At 31.6% G+C, this 16,166-nt stretch overlaps 1 protein-coding gene across 1 annotated transcript in view; it reads left to right on the top strand.

Annotated features, from left to right (window-relative positions):
- Positions 1–16,166, top strand: part of ATRNL1 (attractin like 1) — a 573,257-nt gene that overhangs the window by 177,889 nt on the left and 379,202 nt on the right. Inside the window, exon 21 of the mRNA XM_033131140.1 lies at positions 1,095–1,147. Within this exon, the coding sequence (XP_032987031.1) occupies positions 1,095–1,147 (53 nt within the window). The remainder of the gene's footprint in view (positions 1–1,094; positions 1,148–16,166) is intronic.

The following is a 16,166-nucleotide window of genomic DNA, read 5'->3' as shown; positions in this document are numbered from 1 at the left end:
CTCAGCGATGAGGTATGTAGCACTTTTTCTAAGATGAGTTTGCAAACTTAATTGTCTGGCCACATATGTACATACTTGGTACAAAGTGATGGGATTTAAGGAGGTGACCGTAAACAAAGGAACAATAGTATAGGAATAATATAGATTGTGAAGTGCTTAACCCAGCAATAATGAGTATGATGATTTTCTAAAGCTAGAAAAACACTATATATCACATATTTTAAAAGTAGCATTTGGGGAAGTCTCAGGAAAAAACCTAACTCCCAAAGTTTCTTTGTTTCACAGAGAATAACGTTAGTGGTATAAAGAGGTATCATATTTCTACTTTAATTTTGTGGTTAGTACAGAAAAAGATTTACTCTTCAACTCATTTTTTGCATGGATACAAAAAACTAGCATGGCTGAAGCTGCATTTAGTATGTAACTGATTATTTAGATTATTATTCTCAACTGTTTTGTTCTTCATTAATTAAAATATGTATGCATTAAAATTATTTCTTTGTTCTAACTAACTCTACTATAAATGAAGACGATTTTCGAAGGTCTTTCTCATCTATTAAACTTTTATGTATAATGTAAATATTAAGTCACTTTATTTAGTTATCCTGTTGTATACATTTTATAAGAATTTATTTTGGAGGATGTTCTAGGCAGTAGCACTGTGTAAAACCAAGCTATGTCTCTGTTAGGCAATTTCAAAGAATACCAGAAGTGAAAAAATGATGTGGATTTATGAATTCACACAATTGTTTTTTCTCTGCCCACAAATGACTCTGTATTTTTTCCCAGACTTTTAATGCCTCCTCATATTATTAAGGAAAGCTGTATATCCCCAAATTCATAATCCATCCCATCTGCCGTGCAACATCCGCTATGTTCCTCTCATGTTTATTTGGTCTTCGCCACTTATTTCTTCTCACTCATACTCATATATTGGCTTTCTACTTTAAGTCTTTTGAATATTTGTTTTTAAAACTTCAATTAATGCAATAGTTTTTAAAGATGTTTTAATGTACAGTTTAAGTTTTTGCTTGAAAAAATGAGACTTTTGAATTTTATTGTTTAATAGTAAATGAGTTTTTGTATTTCTACAGATGTGATTCTGAAAATCGCTATGTTGGTAATCCACTTAGAGGAACATGTTATTGTAAGTATTTGCATTTTTTCATTTTAATTAATTGGTGTGTGTTATTAGTTTTAGGTGATTTTTGCATATAATAAAATTCATCATGAATAACTGATGCTGTCATTATTATGTTACCATTATACAACTCCATAGAAAGGCAATCAATATCTTTTTGCTATATTTTCTTAATTGTATTTGGTGCATTTTTTTTTTCTATTCTGAAGCGTAATGTAGCAATAGATCTTGTTCTGCACATGGAAGAAAATGCAGAAGTTGAGTACGCTTAGCTGAATTTTAATGCAATATTTTTCATTATGATTAAATTTTGAACATAAAAATTTTTGTGATAGATTTTTGCAGGGGACAGTTTTGGTCATTATTAAAAAGCTGCACAGATTTTGTATTTAAAGATACTTTCATTGGGTAATGATCATATGGTAGATGTGTATTTAACTTTGTAAGAAACAACCAAGTTATTTCCCAAATGGGTGTACCATTTTACATTTCTACCAGCAGTGTTTGAGAGTTTTGCTTCTTCCAAGTCTCTCAATACTTTGTATGGTTAGTCTTTTTAGTTTTAGGCATTCTAATAGGTGTGTAACGGTTTCTAATTCTCACTTCATTTGCATATCCCTTTTGACTAATAATGTAAGCATTTTTTCATGTGATTATTTGCCATATCTATATTTTATTTGATGAAATATGTTTAAATCCATTGCCTAGTTTTTAAAATTGGATTGTTTGTTTTCATATTATTGAGTTCTCAAGGTATTTCATATATTACAGATACAAGTCCTTTATCTGATATCTTATTTCAAATATTTTTTTCTAGTTTGTGGCTTGTCTTTTCATTCTATTAAGAGTATTTTTTTGAATGGCAGTTTTTAATTCAGATGGAGTTCAATTTACCAGTTTGTTCCTTTGAGAAATCTTAGCCTAATCTAAGGTCAAAAGATTTCCCACTATATTTTTCTCTAGAAATTTTATATTTTTAGGTTTTTCCATTTAAGCATATAGTCCATTTTGAGTTAATATTTATACATATTTTAAGGAATCAATCAAAAAAATTTTCTCCATATGTATATCCAAATGTTTTAGCACAATTTATTTATGGATTGTCTTTTAACCAGTGAATTGTTTTTGCAACTTTGTTGAAAATCAGTTGTCCACATATGTGTATAAGACTATATAAGACTATTTCTGGACTTTCTGTATTGTCCCACTAATTAATTTGTTTATTCTTATGCCAGTATAGCACTGTTATGATTATTCTAGCTTTACAATAAGTCTTGAAACTATGTAATATTTATTTTCCAATTTTGTTCTTCCTTTTCAAACTTATTTTGGCTATTCTATTTTCTTTGTGTTTCACATGAATTTAAGAACCTGCTTGTCAATTTTCACAAAAATACATGTTAGGATTTGAAATGAGATTGTTTTTAGTTTACAGATCAGTTTGGGGAGAATTGATATCTTAACTATAGTGAGTCTTCTGACCCATTAGCATAGTATATATCTTTTTTTAAAAATTATTTTTTATTTGGTAGTTTTTACTGTACAGGTCTTTCACAGTTTTTGTCAGATTTATACCTACATGTTTTATATTCTTGATGCTATTGTAAATATTATTTTTTAATATTTCATGTGTGATTGTGTCTTTATGTACAACTACAAATAATTTTAATATTGGTTTTTATATCCTTCAGATTTGCTAAACTCATTTCAAGTACCATTTTTGTAGATTCTGTCATATTTTCTACATAGACAATAATGTGTTCTACCAATAATGGAATTTGAATTTTTCCTTTCTGGATGCCTTTTTTTTTCTTGCCTGATTGCGTTGGCTACTATGTCTGCTACCCCGTGGAAAAATTTGATGAGCATATAAACATTCTTGTCTTGTTCCTGATCTTAGAGGGAAAGCAGTCAGTCTTTCACTATTATGCATGATGTAGTTTTTTTCCTAGATGCCTTCATCAGTTGAGGAAATTCCCTTCTATTCTTATTTTGCATAGTCTTTGTATCAGGAATTGATGTTTGTTTATGTCAGATGGTTTTTCTGTATCAACTAGATAATCCTTAGGTGTTTTGATTACACTTGGTTAATATAGCAAATGGTATAACATTATATATACCACTTTTTTTGTCAATCACCAGGTAGTGGCTATAGGGATTATTTCTAGGCTTTGGTTATTATGAAAAATGCTGATATAAACATTAAGATGGTCTCTCTGTAGACATATATTTTCAGTTTTTTAAGGTAGATTTCTGGGAGTAGAATTGCCAGATCATACGGTAATTTTATATTTAACATTTAAAGAAACTGCCAAATGATTTTACAGCATGGCTGTACCATTTTACATTTCCACTAGCAATTTATAGATATTTCATTTTTTTTTTTGTATCCTCACCAACACTTCATTTTGTCTTTCTTATTATAGCTGTTATAGAAGAGGTGTAGTAGTATCTTGTGGTTTTAATTTACATTTCTCTATGACTAATAATATTGAGTTCAATTTCACGTGTCCGTGTCTCAAACATGTTTTTGTGAGATGTGTAAAATAGTAATTTCCTAATACTTTTGTTGCTATTTTGAATGGTATCTTTTTAAATTACATTTTCTATTTATGTTTGATATTTAAAACTAAAATTCTTTTTAGTACATTGATCTGATATTTATCAACTTCTATTAACTCTATTAATTCTAGTTTCATAGATTCGTTTTATTTTTAAATGTAGCTAATTATATTGCATGCAAATAAGGACAGGTATTTCCCTCACTTTCCAATTCTTTTATTCTCTTATTGGGATGGTTGGGATCTTTATTTCAGTACTGAATCAAAATGATGGTAGTAGATATCACCATTAAGTCAACACATTGGTATAGTTTATGGAATATTCCCTGTATCAAGTTAATAAAATTCTTATCTATATTATTGTGCTGCAGGATTTCATCATGAATGCCTTTTTATTTATCTTGTTAAATGTGAAGTTGCATTGATAGACTTTCTAATGTTCAACATCTTTTCATTTTGGGGTAAACGAATCATAGTCATGGCATATTATTTGAAATACCACAAAATATTAATTTTTATATTTTATTTGGGATTATTTTCAATATAAATGAATGTAGACTATAGTTTTACATTATTTTTTCTAATGAAATAACCTTTGACTATAATTTTTTACCTTTCCTTTTTTATCTTCATATTTTGTAAGTATGGTGATAGCTTTTGAAAATGAATTTGAGGTTACTATTTTCTTTTAAAGCAGGAATAGTTAAAAATATTAAGTAAACCTCAAAATTGGCTAAATTCCATCAAAATCTCTAAATTCCATGAAAATTAGCTAAATTCCATCAAAATCTCTCATGCTTTTTTTTATTCTTTCTGTTCATCGTCTTTATTTATTTATTTATTTATTGCCATATTACAGCATGATGAGAGGTGGGGTTTATTCATTCTTTCCACTGGTTAGTAATTTTTAAAAAAATGTTGTTTTTGCCTACAATTGACATAAGTTTTCTTATTAAATTATTTTCTACATAGTTTGTGGTTCAATTCTTACCTTCTTGTATGTCTATGTAAGAATTTTCTTAATTTTGATAAGTATTTTAAATACCACTTTGCAATGATAATTCTAATTTTATTAAGAATGTGACATATAAAATACTGTATCTTATTAAGGTGTTTTTGTTGCCTAAGGGACTTTTGACAATGTTTGGAGACGTATTTGCTTATCATAACTGTGCACGGGGCATGGGTCTTAAGGGTATCTAGGGGATAAAGGTCAGGGATGCTGTTATACATTCTACAATGTGCAAGACAGCCTCCTCAGAACAGAGAATTATCTGGCCCCAAATTTCAACAGTGCTCAGATTGAGAAACCCTGATTTAGAGGTTTCATCAGATTCAGATTTGATTTTAGAGGAAACAGTGTTTCATAGGTGGTTTGTGTTCTTCATCTAGCAGAAGCGTATAATGCCTCCTAGTCTTTCCTTTTACGTTATTAGCAGACACTAAATGTCAGTGTTTAGAACGTAATTGACTAGAGGTTGCAAAACAGTGATATCCCAATTCCTTCTCTATTTCTTGATTTGAAAACTCTGTAGAAACAATTTTCTTTCATATGTTTGATTACTCGTTGCTATAATTCATATAGAAAAGGTATGATAAATGTTATAGTCTTCTTTTTATTTACAAGTTTTCAAAGTAAGGAATTGTTTGTTCAATATCTCTCAAAGTTGACCACTGGTTTTTTTTTGTGTGTGGGTTTTTTTTGTATCGTAAACATATGAACACATGTGCATATTCAAAATGTTGTAATCCATTTGCAATTATTTTCCTTACTGATACTCAAATTGTCTATTTTCTATGTCTTTTAAATTACCTTTATTCTCCATCTTTCCACATTCATTTTGCTCTTCTTCTTTCAAACATCTTGGATGTTATAGAGATATAGTTTTTCTGATATTTTTAAATTAGAAATTCTTCTTTGATTCTTCTTGAATCTTTAGCTTTTATTGTGTACCAAAGTAGTAACTAGTTACAATTATGCACACATATAAATTATATTCCATTTTTTAGAAATAAGAAATATACTATTGTTTAAAAGCATATGTTTATGTTTAAGATTAAGGTAAATTTTCTTAGATCACTGCTGTCCAATATAAATTAATGTGAGCCACATATTTTTAAGTTTCTACCGCCTACATTAAAAAGTAAAAAAAAGCAGGGGAAATTAATTTAAATAATATTTTTATGTCTACATATCTAAGGTATGTCATTTTAACATGCAACAGTATAGTAATCATCAAAATATATTTTTTAAAGTTTTTTTCAAATTAAGTGTTTGAAATACAGCTTGTATATTTACAGCAATCTCAATTCAAATCAGTCACATTTCAATTACTCAATAGCCACATGCGATAGTGGCTACCATATTTGATGGCTCATCTCTAGATTTATATAGGATATTCACTGTTTTAAAAATGTTAAAGGAATAGTCATAAAGCACTAGATGGCAGCCTTGTCATTTGTTATAAGACATTTATGGCTTAATAGACATTTATGGAAAAAATGGTGTTAAAAGAAGAAAAGGTCAGTAGTTCTTGTAATAGTGTTAATGGAAACTATTCTGAATTTTAAAGATTAGAGTGAAATTTGAAATGCAGGTCCACACTGTAACTTAAAGCAGTTGAGTGCAATATGGTGTTAACTTAATTGAAAGTAATATACCAGTGGTTGTATCCTATAGAGTCCTAGTAAGTTTTTCAAACATCAGTTTAAAACCAAAAACCAAGTATGTTAGAAAGCTGTCATGACTCCCGTGGGAAAAAAAAGAAAAGTTTCTAGCAATGATACCTAATTTGATTGACCCTGGGTAACATTGAATTACATAGATTATCTCTGCAAATATAAAAAAGTAGTAGTCCCAAGGTTTTGTAGTTCCTTTTTTCCTTAAATGTTTTGTTTTTAATTATGATAACAATTATAACGAAGAAAACCTTAAACACAACATGAAAAACTGGACTATGCAAATGTTACATAGATGATATATTTTCAATGAGTAGAAATCAGAGTACAGAAAGTCATTTTCTGCAATCATCTACTTTAGGCTACTACTATATTAATCCTTTAACTATATGTAATACCCAAACTGCTAATTATTGTGCTTTAGTACATTTCCAAGTAATCTAACACATTTTGGCTTATTTCACCTTTTATTCTTTGAAAAATTAATGTTTTATTTTGAATTTCTTCTATTGCTATTTAGAGTTCAGGATGTAACTGTCTTTTTGAGAGTAAGGAATTTAATTACAACTTACATAGTGATCACCTGTACCACTGATTACATCTTACTTTAATTTATATTAGTAAAAAAAATGAAATATTTATCCATCTCACTGTAAACCCTTTAATTATCATTGATTTATTTAATTAATGTTTATGGTTTGAACTGAAAGACATTATTTATAAGCATATTATTTATTGGATTTGATTTTTCTTTTGTTTGATAAATGAGAGACAATATTTCTAATATACATTACTGTAGCTGTAAATGAAAAAAACAAAATATCAATCTCAATTTAATTAAAATGCTGTCATAGAAAACAATAAAGCAGTTAAAACTTGAATTAACCTTATATTTAGTGTAATTATTCTGTATTTTGTTCTAAAACAGATTAATTTTTTCTATTTTAAACTAAATATATTGTTGTTTGTTAGTTAATGCTTTATATGATTATTAATCATTGAATATAAATAGCTATTTAAATAGGATTTGGCTGGTCCATCTGCAAATTGAGCAGAAGTGACCTTAATGAACACTCTAAATTCTTATATTTCATAGTTTGAAGACATAATGGATTGAAGATTATCTGACCAAACATTAATGAGCCACATGGTTGGCAGTTTAACCTTATTCTTTGATTCATCAGTGTTTTTATTAAATTTCCGGAAGTTATATTCTAATATTTTGAGACGTTTATTTCAGAATTATTTAATATTTTTGCATATTCTAAAATTGACAATATGCACAATTATGAGAAAGTTAAAAATAGCTGAAAGAAAAAAATTGCTATTGAATTAATCTAGAGAGAGAGAAAAAATTTATTTGACCATGTATTTTATGGTTAAGTGTTATATTATTCTGGTTATGTAAATAACATAGACTCATTGTAAAAATAATTTATAAAAACAACAAAGTGTAAGAAAGAAAACAAAAATGTCTGAAGATCTCCCACCAGGGCTCCCAAGTGGAGTTGTGTAGTCTGTGTCCTCTGCAAAGGCACTGGCTGCAAGGTAGAGTGTGAGGGCTGACACGCTGTGCTCACTGTTCTCACTAGACCTGGAACTGGTGTGGGGCCGGATCTACATTCAGCAAGGGTTAGTAGTTCCTTATTTGTATAAAAATGCTGAATAGGCTAAAGAAGGCACTGCATGCCTTTCTGAGGACTTTTTATATAAAGGAGGTTATAACATATGTAATATTCTTATTCGAACTTTTTTTCTAACAACTTATAGCTTATTATTTAGCATCATTTACGAAATAAAACATAACCTTTGTCCAAATACTACTTAACCTTTATTGAGCATTTAGTGTGCTAGGCTAGCCTAAGTTTTTTGTTTGTACTAGCTTACTTAATCCTCAGCTGAGAAGGATACACTTATTATCCCCTTTTTCTATTTAAGTGAACAGAGGAAGAGAAATTAATTAATTTGTATAAGATCACAAGCTGGGAAACGGCAAAGCCAGTTTCAATCCAGGCAGTCTGGTTCTGTAGCCCACACTCTTGACACCAGGTGGTAAAACTAGAGCAGTATATTTAACCCAGGAGTTGTTTTTATATGAAAAAAATAAAAAACATCATCTTGTAGGAAATAAAAATAGATTTAAACAATGAAAAATTCATACCATTCTCTCAAATTAGAAGTCTTCAGATAAAAATATACTTACCAATATTTATAAATTTTATGCAGTTTCAGTTAGGATTTCATTCAGTTAGGTTTTTTGAAGGGTATGCATTAGAATAAATTACCTTCAAATTTATTTTAAATAATAATCTTTTAGAATATTCAGTAAAATTATGTAAGAAGGAATATGAATATTCAAACATACTGTAACTCTGTACTGGTTCCCATAGTGGTGTAGGAATCAATGAGCAAATAAAGGTTAGGATTAGATTGGAACATTTGAGAATTTATATGGCAGTTTTATAGAAGTTCTTAACGACTTAATCTGCTTGTTCTTATATCTCAAATTTTATCTTAGATTGTGGCTTTTGCATTTCTGCCTTAAATATTTAATCTCTAGGTAATATTCCACTCCTAGCTAAAATAGACCCCCTCACACTTCTCCATAACCTTCCCCCCTCCCCACCCAATCCTAACACTTCCACAGTAGGACATTATCTCACTTGTTTGTTTACTTGAATGTGGGTTTTCTTTACTCACCAGAATGAAAGTCTCTGAACCCAGGACCTTCTCATGTTGGAACTCATAGTTAGAAAAGTATATGATTCTTAGGCAGGCTTTCAGTAAATGTATAATGGTAGTAGTACACATACAAATTATCAATTAATAAATGAATATGCATGTATTGTGGCTGTATGAGCAGATATGTTTATTGATGGGGTGTTTGACCAAAAATATTTGGAGATCATGTTATAGGTTATCAAGTAAAAATTGCTTTATATTTATTTTTCAATTTATTTACACAAAGTAGTACAATTCATCATTGAAAAACTTTAAAAATCAGCCATTCATTTAAATAAAAATGAGTTTCAAGCTTTGTGTGTGTGTGTGTGTTTTTTTACTTAGCCTGTGATACGTTTGCTTCAAGTAATATCTAAGTAGATTCCCAAATGTCATTCCAGAATAATGAAAAGTTTAGTTACTTGCGGAGGCACTTTTAAGGAAGGTAGCTTCTGAAGAGGTCATGGCATATTATATGAAAACCCCTAATTAGAATCATTGATGTATAGGCATTGGTGATCATAGTCCATCCTCTTATTCATGAAGATGAAAAAACTAAGACTCAATGAGTTTTAAGTGTATAGTCTAGGTTACACAATCGATAATTTCCAGAGTGTGGATAATAAAGGTTCTGTGCTTTTCTCGTGATATTATATCTAGCAAATGTTCAACTTGCAAAATTCCTGCCACAGATTTTACCTTTGGAATTTTTCTAAATGTTCCAAGTTCAATAGAAATTCTTAATTAATAACTGTAAGTATGTATAGTAATGTTCAGCAAGCAAGGAAAACTAATATTTATTGAATATTATGTGAAAGCAATTTAATATTGTTTCATTTAATACTCACAAGGGTGACATACTTTTTCTCCTTAATTTACTTACTGAAGAGTTACACTGTTGGAGCTTGGAAAAAGTGTTAGTTGTTGGAATGGACCCACTTCTGTTTACTTATTCGACATATACTTATTGACTATTGTGTTGGACTCTGGGGATATTAGTGAATAAAATGTGTTGTGCTATGTCAAAGCCTATAAACTAGTAGAGAAAATAGATAGTAAACTTGTTATACAATTACCTCGATGTGATTTTCATAAGAACTCTGTATGAGAATTATTGACGCTTTGGAAATATATTGCAAGAGAGCCTGACCCAATAATAAGATAGGGAGTAGAAGTGGGTGCAGCAAGAGAATGATGGAGTTTTGATGTGAAAGATGACTTATAGTGGAGTGCTGATGGTGGGAAGATGGGGAGAAGTAGGAGCAGGGGGGCAGCATGCACAAAGGTCTGGCGTTAGAACGAACGTGGCATGTGAGATACTAACACTGAAACGCATAGAACTGGGTGGAGAGAGGTAGGAGATGAGGGATGTGAGCTCTGCAGGATCCAAATCATGCAGTGGTTTATAGACATGTCAGAATTTTGGTCTTTATTGTAAGGAAAATGGGAAGCCATTGACAAATGTTGAGGAGAGTAAAATGTTAAATTTTAATTAAAAAATAGTCAGTCTACTTGCACTGTGCCAAACAGCTTGGTGAGGGCAATTGAGCAGGAAACAAACCATTGTAGTGTACTTTCTGAAGCATGTTCGTGGAGCTACATGTCAAATACAGTGGGTCCTCAAATAACATCTTTTCGTTCAATGTTGTTTTGTATAACGTTGATGAGAAAAAGAATCAATTTCTGGTGGGGGAAACTGTGTGGAGTTGACACGTTCTCCCCATGTATACTGGATCCTCTGGTTTCCTCCCACATCCCACACATGTGCACATTAGGTGAAGTGGTGTGTCTACATCGTCGCAGTGTGTGTGAGGGTGGGTGTGCATGTGGGTGTGCCCTACGATGGAAGGGGAAGACTGTCAGGCCACCTGAGACCCTGAACTGGAATAAGAGGGTTGGAAAATAATTATCTTACTTGTTTTTATTAATCTTTTTAAAGTATGTATAGCTCACATTTATTTCAATGTTTAATATTAGAAGTGTTTTGGTTCTGTAGTTAGAAGTTTGGCAATGTTTTTGTGACCAGAAGTATGCCGTGGGAACTTAACTGTCTGTATCAATTAGCCTGTGGTCAAATTGATTTCATTATACCTCCTTTTGCTTAAAGTCGCAGTTTCCAGGAACCTATGGACAGTGTGAAGTGAGGACTTACTGTATGACAATGATATATTGAGACTGTGAATGTACTTGAATTTATATTCATGTAAATTTTATCATTTACTAAACAGTTGTAAGTCGGCAAATCCATGTACTTATGTGTACATGCATGCTGTTGTTTAAAACATATTTGGATTCTTACTGTTGTTGTCAAACCTACATGCATCCTTTTCTAAATATCAGACCTTGACCTAATATATTTATGAACAAATATCTAAGTGTATGTAAATACACATATGAAAATCTTACTATTGAAATTTTCTAGAATTCATTCAGAGCCAATGTAGTGAATAAGAAACAGTGAAATAACATTTATTGAATGCCTTTATTTCATAAGATATTCTTCTCTTAGCCAAATACACACTAACACAATTATGTTTAACTCACAGAGCAATCATAAGAGATAGGCAGTTTTATCCCCTTTGTACCAGTGGCTCTCATTGAGCTTAATTAACCTACATAAAATAGCCCAATTGTGTCCCTTTGACATGTCTCCATTTTTTATTGGGGAAGGGGAACAGGACTTTATTGGGAAACAGTGTGTACTTCCAAGACTTTTTCCAAGTCAAGTTGTTGTCCTTTCAATTTTAGTTGTGGAGGGTGCCGGTCAGCTTCAAGTTGTTGTCCTTTCAGTCTTAGTTGTGGAGGGCGCAGCTCAGCTCCAGGTCCAGTTGCCGTTGCTAGTTGCAGGGGGCACAGCCCACCATCCCTTGCGGGAGTTAAACCGGCAACCTTGTGGTTGAGAGCCCACTGGCCTATGTGGGAATTGAACTGGCAGCCTTCAGAGTTAGGAGCACGGAGCTCCAACATCCTGAGCCACTGGGCCGGCCCCTCTCCATCATTGTTTGAATACTTATTTTCTGGTGCTATAAAATATTTCAGATTCACCTTATACTTTTCCTGCCCTAGCTGTGGATTAACCATTTTGTCCAAGAAGCTGTGGTTATATTGAAGAATGATACTTAGAAACCAAAATCTGGGAGCAAAGTATGCTTATTGGTTCTGGAGTATTACTCTTTCTTTCCTTAAAAAATTGTTACTTAAAAATGAAAATCCAAGTATATTTTTATTCTCTTTTTGAAACTCAGTTTTCTTGCTTTAACTGAAATTTGTTCTATCTTGAAATTTGGCTGTCCCCTAAGAGAAGTGTTTTCTGTTTTCCCCCCAATGTTGATACCTTAGAATCTAGACATGGGAATAGTATCTGCTTTGTTCCCTTTGACACTGACAAATAATTGCTTTGCTTCACCTGTTTGAAAATTTTATCTGCTTTGAAGCAATATTCCACCTCTCTTTGTTGCTACCTTTCACTGAGATCCATAGAGATACAAAGCCAGGGGCTCAAGAATGGGAGAATGAGGAATGACTGCTATGTGTACAGAGTTTCTCTTAGGAGTGATAAAAATGTTCTAAAATCAGATAGTGGTGATGGTTGCACAGCTCTGGGCATATACTAAAAACTACTGAATTGTTCACTTCAAAAGGCTGAGATTGTTGGTATGTGAATTATATCTCAATAAAGCTGTTATTTAAAATACAGTATGGACATCCAGGCACATCAATGTTGGCATGTGCACACATGCACAGGCATGCGTGCGCTCATGCACACATACACACACACACACACACTCACATAAACCAATTAGCTATTTACAAAGAAAAATAAGGCAAGATACTAAGTGTTCTTAAGTAATAATATATATCAAAAGATAATATATATCAAAAGACTGGAATACTATTTATGGAATATGTGAACTCAGCCATGCTGTCTACATAGAAAAACAAAATAAATATAAAACAACATAATGATAATTTTCAGATAAGCAAAGGTCTTAAAAGTATATTATCTATATACTCATCCTGAAAAAAAATCATGCATACACATTCTACAACTAAGAGACAAATCCAAATATGAAAATATCAAAGCAAAAAGGTTTGGCAGTGAATAGATGACAGATTTCAAGTTGAATAAAATGTTATCTTTTTATGTCTAAAATCAGATTGTTTACCAAGAAATATAAAACAACTAAAAAGATACTAAAACAATAAACGATTTCAGTATGCAACCAGATATACTATAAAACTATTAACACCTGCAGCTCTTACTTTGGCATATCACGTGAAAGATATCATGGAATATATGGCCTTTTGTGACTGGCTTATTTTATTTATCATAATGTTTACAAGGTTCATCCATGTTATAGCAGGTTTCTGTACTTCATCCCTCTTTGTGGCCAACTAATATTCCATGCTATGGGCATCCCGCATTTTGTGTACCATTCATCTGTTGATAGACATTTGGGTTGTTTTTACTTTTGGACTCTTATGAATAATGATGGATTCTTTAAATCTTTTGTACAGTGTATTTCCTTTCATTATTTAGTTTGCAGTCTTCAACTGTCTTCAGATTTTTTTCTGTCATATATTTAACATATACGTGCTTCTTTTCAATTTGTTATGATATCTGCTTTTACAGTATTAGTCATATGTATATTGAAAATTTCTGTGTCTATTCCTCTTTAGTGATTTTCATCTCTGTTCAATATGGGAGGCTTTTTCAGATTTGACCTGCATAGCACTGATTCAGTCTTATGTTGTTTTAATTATTTTACTTTATGATTCTCTTATTATATTTAATGTTGCCATTATGTCATTCCTTTTTTGTTTCTGTTTTTCAGTTTTTACTTAGCTCTCTTTATTGTAGTCTTCAGTGTTATCTTTCATCTGTGATTTTTCTGGTTTTTTTTTTTTAGATTTTCTTTTTCCTTTGATGCATGCTACATAGATAATTTAAATGATTAAACACTTTACTCATATTAAACAATTATATATACTTTATTGTTGAGTAAATATTTTTTTCTCTTCTCACTATATAAATCAAACTACTTTAACAAAACAAAAGCGGTCAACCTTTCTTTTTTCTTTGTTTTCACGACTTTGTTTCATCCAAACAATTAGAACTTGGAGCCAGAGTATGAACAGTCTTATATTAACCTTAAGGTCTACCAAATTCATGCAAAGTAAAGAGGTATAAAGAAAAGTGGCTCTTCTGTGTATCCATTTTACTCGCATTTGTAGGCTCCATTGGGAAATTTAATTGCCAACCTCTAAATTTCTTGGAATTATCAGAGATAGCTTGCTGAATGTTGACCAAAATATTTAAGAACTAGCTATATTGTTTACAGTTGTTACAATCGTCAGGGCTCAGACAGTGAAATGAGAGGATTAACGTATTTGGTCTTTATGGTTTCTGAAAGCTTTGAAACGTATATCTTTTGCTTGTATTTCTGTTCACAAGTTTTTAAATACTTATTTCTTGTTAGTAATATAATTAAACATGCAGAATACAGTTTATCTTTTCTCATTATGAAAATGTAAACTATGCTGAAAAGTACATATACTTTTTTAGAATATAATATAATTTAAAAATAGTGTACCTGCCACTGAGCTTTCATAAAGCTTACCACTTTGTTTCATTTGCGGCATCAACACAGGCTCCGCCACTGCTGACCTTAGTAGGGAAGGGCCATGGTTTACAGGGCTCCTTCCTACAGTTCAGCAGCAGGGTCTTCTTAAGGCTTTTTCTGTTGTTTTTGTTGTTGTTAGGAATTTGTTAGTGTTTTCTGATTACAGCTGCTCTAGCTCCCAGGTGGGGTTATAAGGAAGTATAATAAAAACAAACTCAAAAAACAGAAACAAAAACCCCTCAAACCCAGAGAACTTAACAACGGATCATCCCCTTGTGTTCCAAGGTCATGGCCTTTTACCTACCCAAGGACATTGCCCTGAAATTTTTCTTGCCTCATTAATTTCTCTTTTACTACTAAATTTTTATTTATGCCAAACAGTTAAAAAAAAAATGCTGTGGCTCCCAATTTAAAAAGAAGCTCTCTCACTTGTTTTTCATCACATTTTCTCCTCCTGCTACTTTGTCATTTCTCTCTGTTTATCCATAATGCAGTAAATGATTTGAGTTGATTTATAGTCAAACATGACTTCCTTCTTTATACCATAATAAAGTGGTTCATTAAAGCAGTACAAAAACTTCTTTTCTAAGTATGTACATTTGCATAAACTTGAGACGTATTTTAAATTTTAATGTTTTATGTCCTGTACCCTACTTAGCTGAGAAGTTCAGAGTAAATTTCAGGATTAAGGTACATATTTTAAGTGCCAGGTAATTAATTATCTGTAACACCCCTAAAAATGTACCAACATGATATTTAAATTGGGGGAGAAATACATCATGTGGGTAAGTGGAGAACTGTGTAGATGGCTTCTGGAAGACTTGAATTCTAAACAGCTTTGAAAGGAAACATTTTGTGTAGAGGTCTAAACTTTCTTCAATTTATAATAATTCACATTCACTGAGTGGTGCTCTTATTAGTCACTTGAATTGAGTAACACTCTTACTAATTTAGTTCCAGGTCAGGCTTATTTTTTTAGCCCAACCAACATTAGAATTGATCATTACCATATGTAATATACATTGTACTGATCTTATACTTCCAACTGTAACAAATAAGAATAGAGAAATCAAGCAGGAATGCCTTGCCAAGAATTTGGTGGGACATAATTGTGTCACAGGAGGAGCGTCCAAAAAGGCAAAAGAGTTTCCAGAGGGTCAGGGCACTGCAGCTTTGCCCAGAGCTGCCCAGGTGTCCCAGGTCACCCAGACCCTACCTCCTGAAGGTTATCTACTCCTGACTTCTTAATATTTAGTTTCAAGCTAGAAAAAAGTAAAGATAATTATGCAGACAAATTCTTGAAAATAGTTTTGAAGTGTTTACTTTTTCTTAGTAGTATTTGTCCTTCATTCTTAATAAATATGATCTTTTCCCAGTATTGCAGCCCTACTTCTGAATCCCCGTCAGCTGCAACTGACTGGTGATCACTACTCTCTTTTT

The sequence above is a fragment of the Rhinolophus ferrumequinum genome, chromosome 16 (genome assembly GCF_004115265.2).
Source record: "Rhinolophus ferrumequinum isolate MPI-CBG mRhiFer1 chromosome 16, mRhiFer1_v1.p, whole genome shotgun sequence".
Taxonomy (NCBI): Eukaryota; Metazoa; Chordata; class Mammalia; order Chiroptera; family Rhinolophidae; genus Rhinolophus; species Rhinolophus ferrumequinum.
The sequence above is the reverse complement of the archived record's forward strand: the minus strand, read 5'-3'. Positions and strand labels throughout refer to the sequence as shown.